The sequence below is a fragment of the Halichoerus grypus genome, chromosome 2, assembly GCF_964656455.1.
Source record: "Halichoerus grypus chromosome 2, mHalGry1.hap1.1, whole genome shotgun sequence".
NCBI lineage: Eukaryota > Metazoa > Chordata > Mammalia > Carnivora > Phocidae > Halichoerus > Halichoerus grypus.
In genome coordinates, this window is record NC_135713.1 from 129546118 (window position 1) to 129560307 (window position 14190).

The 14190-nt window shown below is 36.3% G+C and overlaps 1 protein-coding gene across 1 annotated transcript in view; it reads left to right on the forward strand.

The window, feature by feature from the left end:
* Window positions 1-14190, forward strand: part of FBN2 (fibrillin 2) — a 250342-nt gene that overhangs the window by 75142 nt on the left and 161010 nt on the right. The window contains exon 7 of the mRNA XM_078067554.1: window positions 3908-4033. Coding sequence (XP_077923680.1) covers window positions 3908-4033 — 126 coding nt within the window. The remainder of the gene's footprint in view (window positions 1-3907; window positions 4034-14190) is intronic.

Consider the following 14190-nt stretch of genomic DNA (forward strand, 5'->3'; position numbering starts at 1 on the left):
GTACAGCTCACCTGCTTATTTCTTCCTTAAGTATTTGAAAGGATTCAGCAGTAAAGCCACCTAGGCTTAAAGTTCTCTTTGTGCAAGAATTTTCAAGTATGGGGCATCTGGGTGTCTCAGTTGTTAAGCATCTGCCTTCGGCTCAGGTCATAATCCCAGGGTCCTGGGATCGAGCCCCGCATCGGGCTCCCTGCTCAGCGGGAAGCCTGCTTCTCCCTCTCCCACTCCCCATACTTATGTTCCCTCTCTTGCTGTGTCTCTCTCTGTCAAATAAATAGATAAAATCTTAAAAAAAAAAAAAAGAATTTTCAAGTATGAATTAAATTAACTTCAATAGATGTAGGTCTGTTCAGATGATCTCTTCTTGAGTGAGCCTTGGTAGTTCTATCTTTCTAGGAATTTGTACACTTTATCTAAATTGTTGAATTTAGTGCCATAAAGTTGTTCATACTATTTCCTTTGATCCTTCTAATCTCTGTAGAATTTGATCAGATCTAATCAGTTTTACTTGTATTTCCAGAGAGCCAGGTTTTGTAGTGATTGATAATCTCTGTTGTTTGACAATTTTTCTATTTTATTATTATTATTTTCTTGCTTCTGTCTACTTTTGGTTTAATATGCTCGTCTTCTTAAAATTTCTTTACATAAAAACTTAGGTAACCAATTTTAGACTTTGCTCTTTTTGTAAATAAGCATCTTAACTCTACGTATTTATCTCTAAGCACCGCTCTAGCTGGGTCCTACCAATTGTGATATGGTGTATTCTCATTTTTCATGTGATTTCTTCTTTGAACCATGGATTATTTCAGAGTATATTGTTTAAATTCCAAATGTTTGAGGATATTCCAGATGTTTTTTATTATTCATTTCTAGTTTAAATCTGTTGTGTTTAGAAAACATGCTATGTATGATTTTAATTTTTTTATGTTTAATGAGCCTTTTTACATGGCCTCAGAATATAGTCTGTCTTGGTAAAATATCCCATGTGCTCTTGAAAATAGCGTATATCCTGCTAAAGTTGTGTGGGGTGTTCTATAAATGTCAACTAGGACAAGTTGGTTGAAAATATAGTTCAAGTCTTATGTATCCTTGCTGATTTTCAGTCTACTTGTTCTGTTAGTTACTAAGGAATATGGAAATGTCCAACTATAATTGTAGATTTGTCTCTTTCTTTTTTCAGGTCCGTCACTTTCTGTTCTGGGTGCTTAACATTTTAATCAGCATATACACCTTGTACATTATTATGTCTTCTTAATGAATTGACCCCTTTGTTATTATGAAATATCCATCTGTATCTCTGGTAATGGTTCTTGTTCTGATGACTGCTTTGTACAATAACTTAGCTGCTTCAGCTTTCTTTTGATTGAGTACATGATACATCTTTTCATTCTTTTCCTTTTTAAGCTATCTCTGTCAAAGTGGGTTTCTTGTAAGCAAAATAAATTACATCTTTTAAAAAAATCAATTATGGCAATTTCAGCCTTTTTAATTGAATTACTAATACCATTTACACTTCCTATGATTATCAATATTGTTGATTTTAAATCTGTATCTTACTATTTCTTGTCTTTTTGTCCCATCCATTTTTTATCCCTTTTTGCCTGCCTCTATTAGAGTGAGTATATTTTAGTATTTCATTTTATCTCCATAATTGGATCATTAGCTCTATCTCTTTAACATTATAAAATGTTAGTTTTATTTAAAATTACAAAATTTAGTGTTTGTCTTTACATATTTAACTTACTGTAGTCTGTATTCAAATAATATTATGCCACTTGACTTATAATGTAATAATTTTACAATAGTATTCTTTTCTTTCCCCCTTTAATCCTTCAGCTATTGTGGTTATACTATTTACTTCTTTGCATTTTGTAATCTTCAAAATACATTACTATTATTTTGCTGTTGCTGTTTTCAACAACCAGTTATCTTTAAGTTTATTTAAAAATAACAAATAGGTCTTCTAAATTTATCAACATGCTTACTAAATTTTCAGTGCTTTTTTGGTTTTTGTGTAGACCATAATTTTCATCTCATTTTTATTTTTCCTCAAGAACTTTTTTTTTTTAAGTAGGCTCCACACAGCATGGAGCCCAACATAGGGCTGGAACTCACGAACCTGAGATCAAGACTGAGCTGAGATCAGTAGTTGGACACTTAGGCAGCTAAGCTACCCAAACACCCCTCCTGCTAAAGAACTTCTTTTAACATTTCTTGTGGACTCTTAACTTTTATTTGTCTGAAAATCTTTATTACAGTTTCTTGGATTTCATTCGTCAATATTAAGATTTTTGGTTCCTAAATGGATAAAACTAATAGCTTAAAGAATGAAGAAGATAATTGCCATGTTTAAAGTTTTAAATTTAGAAAAAGAGTATGACACTACTAATTCGAAGGGTACATATACCCCAGTGTTTATAGCAGCATTATCAACAATAGCTAAATTATGGAAAGAGCCCAGATGTCCACTGACTGATGAATGGATAAAGAAGAAGTGGTATATATATACAATGGAATATTACTCAGCCATCAGAAAGAACAAAATAGTGTTGGGTGCCTGGGTGGCTCAGTCGGTTAAGCGACTGCCTTCGGCTCAGGTCATGATCCCAGGGTCCTGGGATCGAGTCCCGCATCGGGATCCCTGCTCTGCGGGGAGCCTGCTTCTCCCTCTCCCACTCCCCCTGCTTGTGTTCCCTCTCTCGCTGTGTCTCTCTCTGTCAAATAAATAAATAAAATCTTAAAAAAAAAAAAGAACAAAATAGTGTCATTTGCAACGATGTAGATGGAGCTAGAGAATATTATGCTAAGCAAAATAAGTCATTCAGAGAAAGACAAATTCCATATCACTCATATGTGAAACTTAAGAAGCAAAATAAATGAACAGAGGAAAAGAAAAAGACCAAGAAACAGACTCTTAACTCTAGAGAACAAACTGATGGTTACCAGAGGGGAGGTGGGTGGAGAGGTGGGTGAAATGGGGGATGGGGATTAAGGAGTGCAGTTGTGATGAGCATCAGGTGATGTATATAAGTGTTGAATTATTTAATTCTACACCTGAAACTAAGCTGGATGTGAACTAACTAGAATTTAAATAAAAACTTGAAAAAAAAGAATATGACAAATTCAATATAACACTGTTTAAGGGATACAGACAACTTTCAGATGAAGAAATCTGAAAGCTAACACACATAGTAATTAGTAATTAGAGAAGTGAAAACTAGAATTAATATCCCTTTACAATTATTAGACCAAAGAAAATTAGGATTTTGGATATTTATGTCATGTGTTAGCCGGGAGGGGAAAAAAGACCCCACAAGAATCCTCATGGACAATAGAGGTTGGTGAACTACTTGTAGGTGTATGGATTGCCAGTGGTATGAAGGCATTTTGACTGTTGGGCACTGTTTATTCATACTGGGTGTATATATATACTCTGTGATATAGTAATTCTGCTCCAGGTCTACAGCAAAGGGATTAAGAGTTTCTGAGTTTACACAGTCCATAGTTACCCAACTCCATAAAGAGACATGGTAGAGACTTTGATTTTATCATGCCTTGAGCTGGTGAGAAGAAGATGGACGTAGCCTGAGCACCCATCACCAGGAGAGCGAAAACATCCAGAAGTGTTCTGCAGGAAATCAAAGCAAGAGATTGGTTTTCCGCACAACAACAGGGTTGGATTTTCTTAATAAAAAATAAAATTCCAAGAGAAAATAACAATGCAAATGAGATCTATACCGTACATGATTAATACGAATTAAAATGTATGCCTACAAAGTGGTCCCAATTCCCCTTACACCATGCTCTTGAGAACAACTGATCTTTCTCTGTACATTACATTGAAGAAATAGGTGTAGATATTCTGGAAGGTAGGGGTATCTTTGTTCACAGTGCTTTCTTCTTGCAGATGTTGATGAATGCCAGGCGATTCCTGGGATATGCCAGGGAGGAAACTGCATCAATACCGTGGGCTCTTTTGAGTGCAAATGCCCTGCTGGTCATAAGCAGAGTGAAACTACTCAGAAATGTGAAGGTAAGTGTCTGCATTTGGAGGGACATGTCTACTGATGGCTCTGAATCCCAGAAAGTCATAACTTCATTTAGAATTTTGAAGAAGTCAATCATAGTTACAATTCTTTATTTTAATGGGAGAATGAAGGCATAGATGTTAGAGTGGTTTTGTATCGGTTTGTGTGTTTAATGGGTTTGATTTGGAAAGAGCCAGTGAACATTTTACAAGGGGTTTGTTACTCAGTTTCTCTGTTGTAGTGGGAATGGGAGTCATCAGCCCTTTATATTTTTCCTTAATAAAGTGGTTTTCCAATTGACTTACACAATTATATCAGAAGATTAAAATTCTGAGTGAAGTACAGTGTCCATCATAAAGTGATGCATTAGAAGTTGGCACTCTGTCCTATGTTATTAAATAAGTATTTGGAATTTTGTATTGAATATTGTTTCTCGGCTGCCTGCCAAATGAAAAAACCAGTATAATTGACTCAGAGAGAATTTGGAAATTACTGCAACAGGTATTCTGTGAAAGAATAGCTTACTCAAATACATATCAAAAAATAATTTTCTGGAATGTGATTATAATATTGAATGTGAACTGAATATAATTTTGAAATATGAACTCCATAAGCATTCCTCATATAGAATAAAATCACTTGCTATATTTATGTGTGATTGGAAGCTTTATCATTATTACAAAATTCAAGAAGCTTCTAAAAGTGTCTAGCTTTCCTAACATGGATACTTAGAATAATGTTGATACTTCCAGTAGAATGATTACTTAAATCAATTTATTCCCATTGAGGTAATTTTTTTAAGGCAAATACTATATCTATTTTCATTTTTTTGTGACATAAGCATTCATATCTACTCAAAGTTTAGAAAAAAAATTATTCCAGAAATTTGTTTTTGGCAGTCTGGCTTACCTGAGGTGGAAAAATGTGAATCTGAGCTTACATGGGAAATTCAGTAAATCTGAAATTGATTTCATATGCCTGTTATGATTTTATCTGGGAGCATTTTCTGAGTTGAGTAAATTAAAAGCAGCAAATACATATTATAATTGCTTCCTGTGAAGAAACCGTCACAAGTTTATTTAGGCCTGTTTACCTTCAGTAACTAAAATCATCTTTTAGTGTACATAGTTAAGTCTTCTGTTCTTTCCTTTCTAAAAGGTAGTATTTGGGGGTTATTTTTTGTTGCTTGGTTATAAAAAGTTTAGTCCCTCTCTGTAGAATAAACAGTTTGGGAAAAGGTAAAATCTAAAGTTTAATTATAGAAGACAAACAGGAATACGAACTATTTTTTTGGACGGGAGGTAGAGGTAAGTACATGCTATGGTTCCAACACCAGAAATCATAATTCCATTAACCCAGGGAACATGTATCATTCTATATTTTCTATTTGGCTTACTGCCTTTCTAGTCTACTCTAAATTAATCGTCATAATTATATACAATTTACATTTTTTCAACTTAATTTCATGCTTCCACAAAAGAAAAGGTAATAAAGTGTGGCTAATTATATTAAAGACCTAATAAATTCTCTCTGAAACTCCTAGGCAGGCGAGAATTCTACCACTGAACCACCAATGCTCTGAAACTCCTAGGAAGAATGTCTGTACAGCTTATGCCATTTAAATATAATATCGATAACCAAAGTCTGCTTACATTGGAAAGGTTAAGAAAAATACTTGGAAGATGGGAAAATTAAGTGAGCCCAGCAGTTGGACCAGTGAGATGGGGACTTGCAGAAGGTCTGGGTTAAGCTGCTGTATCCTTGCTACTGCCTGTATTTTCCTTCCTGGCCTCTTTGGGGGTTAATTCTATATGGCTCAACCTTTTGTCATTGTGCTTCACTTTTTACTTCTGAAATACTATCCAGACTAGATCCAAGGGTGGTAGACTTAGGAACAAAGACAGTGTTTGATAGTAGGTGAGAAGGCACAGCCACTGACTGATGAAAGTGGTTGTGACATTTCCATTAATCATCAGACAATGTATTTCTTCTTAGTTGAAAATAGAATGAGCCTTTTCCACATCACATTTCATCAAAACAACATATAGAGCCAAGGCAGAGTTTGGAGGGAGACAGTGCAACTCTTTATTCACACTTGTCTGTGTTCTTTAGTAAAGGGGGCTGTCGATGTAATGTAGGCGCCACCCAGAGCCTGAATCCAGTCCTCTCCTTCCTTACTTCCTGCCCAGGCAGCCAAATCCACTTAGCCATTGCCCAGAAAGAATTATATGATTTAATATTTGGGATTGGTGGGGAATAGCAGAATTGGAAGAAGTGGTGATTAGAATTTGAAAACTAAAGGTTTTATGAAGCCTTTACTTTGTGTGTAAGTCATATTTATTTGGATATGTCTTAAAAGTAACGATTACCAATTTTCCTTAAGTAATAGTGTTCTTTTATGTAAAAGATCAAGTGGTATTTCCTTACATAAAACTATTTATTGTAATTGGTAGCATGATGTATCTGGAAAGACTGTAAACTATTGCTGCACTCAGTGACAGCTTTGAATTATAGTGAGTTTATGTATGGTTTATACAGTGTCAGTGTAAAAATGTTGACATAAATTTAAAGTTAGTATTTGCCCTAAATAAAAATGTCACCATAGCAATTACTTTTGACCAACTGTCAAAGGTAAGATATTTTAGTTTTCTATGTAGATTACAATGTGAACATAAAATATAGTAGTATTGGAAGATTTACATGAAAATGATGACCTTTCTGTTTTTCTTATGGCGCATATTAGATTTCTGTTCATACAGCAGTGAAATTTTCTAAAATCTTTTTCAGCCTAAGTTTCTGGGTTTGTTCAGAAATAAGAAAGCTAACCACTGTTTTGAATCTGAGTCATTTGGGGGAAATGGTGGCAGCATTAGGAGCAAAGTGAGGTCATTAACTTTAAAAAATTGTGTTACTCTTTTTTTGGTGGATATCTGTTGGTTGACCATCTCACTCCCAACACTTGGGTAAGATCCTTGAGGGCAAAAACTCTGTCTTGTTTATTGCCATATCCTCAAGCCTGGAACTGTTCCTGCTATATCTATCGCAAGCTCCTAAAAATATATGTTGAGTAATTGGGAGTATGGTGGATAATAATTTAATTTCCTTGACGTGGGTTGAGTGTCCAAAAAGAAAGGTAAAATGTAGGGCCAGAGTTAAAATTGTATTTGGAAAGAGGGCAGTGTCCCATATTATGGGAATTTTTCCTTCACCTGATTTTTTTTTCCATTTCCTTAATAATCTTATTTTGCTCTGGTTACCATTCAAAGACAAAGAGCATAAGTAGTAAGTGCAGTTTGGCATTTTTAGATCTTTGTGTCATTACTCCTCTTTGCTCATCTGCAAGTAATACTTATGGAGTCAGGGACCTTCCCTCTGTATTTAAAAGAAATTACTGTCTTCTGCTTGTTCACTGGAATATCTTCATAGCTAAAATCGTATCCTGAAAGGCTTGTTCTGCTGAAAATTTAAGTTTCGACATATATAGTTTATAATAAAGTGAGAAAAAATGGTGGGGCAGCATTCATCTCTTGAGTTAATGTCTGAAACACATGACCAAGTATCTGTATTGAGACTTCTTTTTGTTTTATATCATTGTTTGGGTGGATTCTCCTATCTGAGAATCTGAGCCCAGAACAAAGAGGAATGCTCATTTCTGTGTGTGTGTGTGTGTGTGTGTGTGTGTGTGTGTGTCTGTCTGTCTGTCTAAAGCAGAATCCGTTATTTTCCCCCTTCACTCATTTAGGGTCTCAGATTCAGTTAAGCCTCTCAGGCCTACTGAAGTCAAGTCAATTCTCCTGGGCCAGTTTGGCTCCAAAATCTTTTCCTCATGCTGTTGTACAGTGGAGAAAATTATTTGTTGGTGGAGTAAACTATTTTTTCACATCCAAAGAGAAGTTTTCTTCAGTTACTATATTCAGAGACTCATTCATCCAAATATCCATTTAATTTAAATGAGGAAGGAAAGTAGCACACATCAATATAATATGAAATTGTATATTAGAATGCTGTCCAGAATTTTTTATTTTTATGATAAAATGTTATTTTGAATTTTGGTCCACTTGGAGAAAGCACAATTAGGTGCCAGATGTCCTTGCATGACCTCCCTCTTTCAGACTATACCTTCTTTAACATTCTTCGCTGCAGTTATTCTTTCCTGGCTTAACTGGAAGGCAGGAAAATAACATCATTGTATTGGGAAGCTTCCCTTCAGTGGCTCTTTATATGTCAAATAGTTGTTTGCAATTTATTCTGAAGAAGTCTTCAGCTTTGTTCCATTACCACAGCATTTAGTTGTTGGAGATTTGTGACAACAAATATATTTATGCTCACGAAATCATGAAACTTGTTGGCACAGTATCTTTAGTTGCTGTTCCAACTCTGCTTTGATAAACCATGGAAAATAAACTTCTGTCCCAAACTGAAAAATGCTTTCTTTTACTCATATTACCAAAAGCGTATTAACTTTAAAATAAATAATAAACTCATTGACTGTTGTCCAAAAGGAAAACTACATATTAAAATTGATACTTAAGTAGGCAGATTGTAAATATTGGAAACACATAAAACTTTTTAGGTCATCAATTTAGAAACCACAGAAGTATCATTTTCAAATCCTTTTTAAAAGAAATTTAGGGCGCCTGAGTGGCTCAGTTGGTTAAGCGACTGCCTTCAGCTCAGGTCATGATCCTGGAGTCCCGGGATCGAGTCCCGCATCGGGCTCCCTGCTCGGCAGGGAGTCTGCTTCTCCCTCTGACCCTCCCGACCCTCCCCCCTCTCATGTGCTCTCTCTCTGTCTCTCTCTCTCTCTCAAATAAATAAATAAAATCTTTAAAAAAAAAAAAAAAAGAAATTTACAGCATTGGGGCGCCTGGGTGGGTCAGTCGTTAAGCGTCTGCCTTCGGCTCAGGTCATGAACCCAGGGTCCTGGGATCGAGCCCCGCATCAGGCTCCCTGCTCCGCGGGAAGCCTGCTTCTCCCTCTCCCACTCCCCCTGCTTGTGTTCCCTCTCGCTGTCTCTCTCTCTGTCAAATAAATAAATAAAATCTAATAAATAAATAAATAAATAAATAAAATTTACAGCATTATAATTAAAAAATAGATTCTCTCTCCCTTAAATAAGAAAGCCCAGTCTCATAAACTCAAGCCTGCTTTCTGCCCCATAACAAATAAGTTATTCCTCTATCACATCACTTATTATATTGTATTTTATTTATTTTTCTTGTCTGACTGCTGACAGAGTATAGATCACACCAAAGTATGTTAATAAAAGCTAATATTTATGGAGCATTTAATATATTATAGACAACACCACCATAAGTGGGTTTTCTTATTAAATCATCACACAGTGGTGTGAGGTTGGTTGCTATCATTAACCCACTGTACAGATGAGGAAACTGAGGCACAGAGAAGCTAAATAACTTTGTCAAAGTTAGGTGGGTTAGAAACTACAGAACCAGGAGTCTACCCTTCTAGATTTTCTTGAGTTTTCACTCAGCCAGAGCCGTTGAGTGAACACAAGAGGATGACCTGGCAGCACATAACCCAGCCCACAGATTGCATTTACAGGAGGAAGCTCATGGAGTCAGCAGCAGCAACAGGATTATGGTTCTCTCTCTACTTGTTGCATTATGTGGTAGTGCCCTGCAATCCAGCAAAGGCAGAATTAGAACCAGTTTAGTGATCTTAGCACTGGCTTTGGAGTTTGGGTGGTTGGAAATAGCATGGTCTCTCTCCTCTGGTATGATCAAGGCTGAAAAAATTGGAACCTTGACCTCCAGGCCTGTTTCTACACTTCAGTCCTCATGAATGGGAAACCTTCCCTTTGTGTCATCAGGGTTCAGTGGTCTAAGCCTTGAGATTGCAAATGTATGACCTACAGTTCACTGGCTCCAGCCCAGATCCACCATCTCAGCCCTCTAACAGGATTGACCATTTTAAGCACTCAGATGTAGCAGTTTTCCATAGAACCTTTAGGAAGATTAGCCCACAGGGGCTAATTCTTGAAAAACTTAACCTTTCTCTCTAACATATGTTTTACTGCCTTTCATGAGTGATATATTAGATATTTAGTCAATGGATTTTTGCTCTAGTTTTTGTTCATTAAAATGAAAATTTACTCCATACCACTATGCTAAAATAACCTATTCACCATGACTTTAGAACTGAAGATTCATCTTAAATGAACCAAAGATATAAGTATGAACAGAAGAAACAGTGGGGTTAAAAACAATCATGAGAATTTTTATATTGTCTTAGATCTGAAAAAGCATTATTTAGTATGTTACCCTACCTAAAGCTATGGAGGTATAGATCAGTAATTTCATCTACATAAAATATAAATTGCATGGCAGTAAAAGAAGAAAAAACTGCTACAAGCAAGAATAAAAGACAATAATAAACTGAAAAAAAATTGCAACTTGTAAGACAAAGACCAATTTTTCTAATACATCAGTTCTACAGATGAGTCAGAAAATATCCAATAAAAATGTTCAAGGACATGAACTGTCCATTGACAAGGGAAATACCAGTGACTGTTAAATACACTAAAACACACTTACCCTTACTTAGAAGAAGAAAGTACACAATAACACTATGGGATATCATTTCTACTTATAAACTTTGATAAGAGCAAAATTCTAATGTAAAACTGCATTAGTGAAGGTTTTGGGAAAGAGATACTCTCATAAATTCCTGATAAAAGTATAAAATTGGCATGACCTCTGTAGAGAGTAATTTAGAATTATCTGTCAAAATTACAAATGTATTTAACATTTAACCCATAAATTTTAATTCAAAGTATTTAGCCTATCTGTACTCAATCAAGAAATGATAGACTTAGAAGATTATCCCTCCTGTCTTTTTGTAATAGGAAAATATAGTAACATATACATGACAGTAAACCTATTAAATTATGAGTTAGAAACTATTCATCCTTAAAAAGACATTGTGGACACTTTATATATTGATTTAAAAGTATGATTAAGACATACTGTTACATGGCAAAAGCAAGTTGTAAAACATTTTCATTTACACAGAATGTATTTGTGTGTGCATGTGTTTGCCTGTGTATGCATAGAATGTGCATGGAAGGATATTAGAAAATATGCATCATTAAATATTTTGAGGGTAAAAATATTATGGGGGAGAAAAGGATGGAAAAGAGACTTCTCTGGGCACCTGGGTGGCTCAGTCGTTGGGCATCTGCCTTCGACTCGGGCCATGATCCCAAGGTCCTGGGATTGAGCCCCGCATCGGGCTCCCTCCTCAGCAGGAAGCCTGCTTCCCCCTCTCCCACTCCCCCTGCTTGTGTTCCCTCTCTCGCTGTCTCTCTCTGTCAAATAGATAAATACAATCTTAAAAAAGAGAGAGAGAGACTTCTCAATGAGTGTTCTAGCATAAGTTTTTGACTTTTAACCATGTAAATATATTATTTGTTAAAAAAATTAAAAACAGAAGAAGGTGAAAAACAGGCTTAGTTACTTTCTTTGTGAAGCTCTCAACAAATTCCTTTAGCAGAACTACTATCTCCCTCGTGGTTGACTGGAACAGTGCATTACAACCTGTTAGACCCTAGTCCTGGGGCATTGCAACCTCTGTCCCTGGAACACTCAGCATGTCCATGTTCCATGCCGCCATGCAGACAATAGATGCAAATCTAATCCTTATCCAGTGTGAAATAAAAATCTGGGGTTTGAGCAGAATTACACTTAAACTATTACTTTAGGGGCACCTGGGTGGCTGAGTTGGTTAAGCGTCTGCCTTCAGCTCAGGTCATGATTCCAGGGTCCTGGGATTGAGCCCCGCATCAGGCTCCCTGCTCAGCAGGAAGTCTGCTTCTCTCTCTCCCTCTGCCTGCTGCATCACCTGCTTGTGCTCTCTCTCTCTCTCTCTCTGTGTCAAATAAATAAATAAAATTTAAAAAAAAACTAGTAAATCAATAAATATTTAGGAACATTGAATGAAATATATTTTATTTTAATGGTTCTCATTAATTGCTGTTCAGGAAAAAAATCTCATTGAAATATGTTTGACGACTAGAAATAGAAGTAAAATAGTATGGGAGAGGTAGGTCAAAGATGGTAATTACAGTGAAGCTGATTATAATTTGCTTTTGGCCAAAATACAAGTATTATTTAAGAGAATGTATGTGATAGTCATATTGTGAAGAAAGGAGATGTTGTTCTTAAATTATCTTAAATAAAAATCTGGTAGAATTCTGGTGATCAGCTGCAAATGAGCTGCATGGCCCAGTGAAATTAGGTTTCAAAACACAGGCTGCTCCTTTGCAATGAGGCGGGTTAGGACTTTCAAAGTAGAAAACGAACCAATTTCTCTCTACCCTGTGGTATTTGCATTTGTTTATTTCAGAGATTCTTCTCTGTCTCTCAAAAATACACGTGTACACGCAGACCCACATATTTCTGTGTGTGTGTGTGTATTGTCCCTTTCTTAGGTGCACACAATTACATTAATCATAGTATTTGTTTCATGACATATTCTCATTATTATTTTACTCATAGCCTGCTTTTATGTAGTTAAATATCTTCATTAATATAATATGCACCCACAAAACCACGAAAAACAAAAGGTGGGACCAGGACAACCACATGTACCCATGGTGCTTCCCCACCTACCCCCACTCCTACAACATAACTATCACTTTGAAGCCAGGACTCCACATTTTCTTTTCTTTTTAGATTCTTTTATTACACCTGTAGATATTCCATTTATTATTATTACTGTGATTTCAGTTTTTTAAACACTACAATAAAAGGCTTAATACTTTGTGGAACTTACTCTTTTCACTTAATATTATGATGCTACAGTTCATCTGTACTGTTGCACGTTGTTCTAATTCATTTTTAAGGTGAATAATCCATTCTGTCCCATTATGCGGATATACCTTAGTGTGTTCATCCACTTTCCCCCGGTGGCCGTCGTTCTCTGGTTCTTCCTATTGTGAATATTGGCCAGCATACTTGCAGACACATATACTCTGGACCCTGTTGTCCCACGTATCTCCTTCAAAGTAGAGCCCAGCGTTTCCCCTCCTTTGCTCAGCGTGGACAGAGCTGCACGATGGAGTCAGGGCCATTTTGGTTTTTCAGAGAGATATTTACCCTCTTTTTTGATCCACTTATTTCTGAAAGGTGACTTACTTACATTTCTCTTATGATTGATGTTTGTGTAAGTAGCTTAGGTCACAGCAGCAGTAGTAGATTAGAGCCTTGCTTTACTTGCTGTTGCTCGGTGTCAGATGGGGAAACAGAGAGCCTAATACTCTGCAATTAGGGTGACCCTCACCTCTTCCCAGGCCTGTGTGTTAGCCAGCCCGCCCCCTAGATTGGTTGAGAAGCGTCTGCTGAGTGATCAGTGGTTTTACCCTGGCTCACAGGGCTAACTCAATCCTCTAGATTAATCCTGAGCTCTCTTCCATGTGGTTTTGGGCTCATTATACAGATTAAGAAATCATACAGGAGAAGTAAAGACACTGCAAACATTCCCATATCTTTTTTGTTTATTTTTGTTTTGCAAATATTACAATTTATTTACATCTCCCCCCAAAGCAGGTACTAAACATTACCAACTCTTGAGCACAGTATTATCTTGACTGCAGTTTTCGGTATTCAATCTTTATTTTTAAGACATATCCATAAAAGGGATGGATCCTGTAACAACATAAATACCTCCTTGAGAACAAGATTAATTCTGAGCAGTGCTAACAAACTGGCAAAGATTGCTAAAGCTCATCTTCCTGAGCTAACCTGCTCTTAGTCCCCAGCCTTCCTCCTCTCAGTTCTGCACGCTTTTGTCCTTAGGAACAAAATTAAGGATTTTTTTTTAACACAGGGCCAATAATGGAAACTTCTTTTTGATTATCTCCTTGTGATATCTTGTTGCCTAAAACTACATTGTCTTCAACTCTTCTTTGTAACGCCCACTGCCCAACCAGGTTCTCATAATCTGATTTTCAGATACTTTGCACAATGCCTCTCATAATTTTTCTTTTTGGAGAATCAAAGCTTGTCTCAACTTGTCATGCTTTCCTGTTGTGCTAAGCAAAAGTGACATCCAGTGGGGTTGGTGTCTTTCTCTCTCTCCCTGTAAAATAGACAATTGCTTGTAATCAGATGAATCGATAGTAAAAGTGCTTTGCACTAAG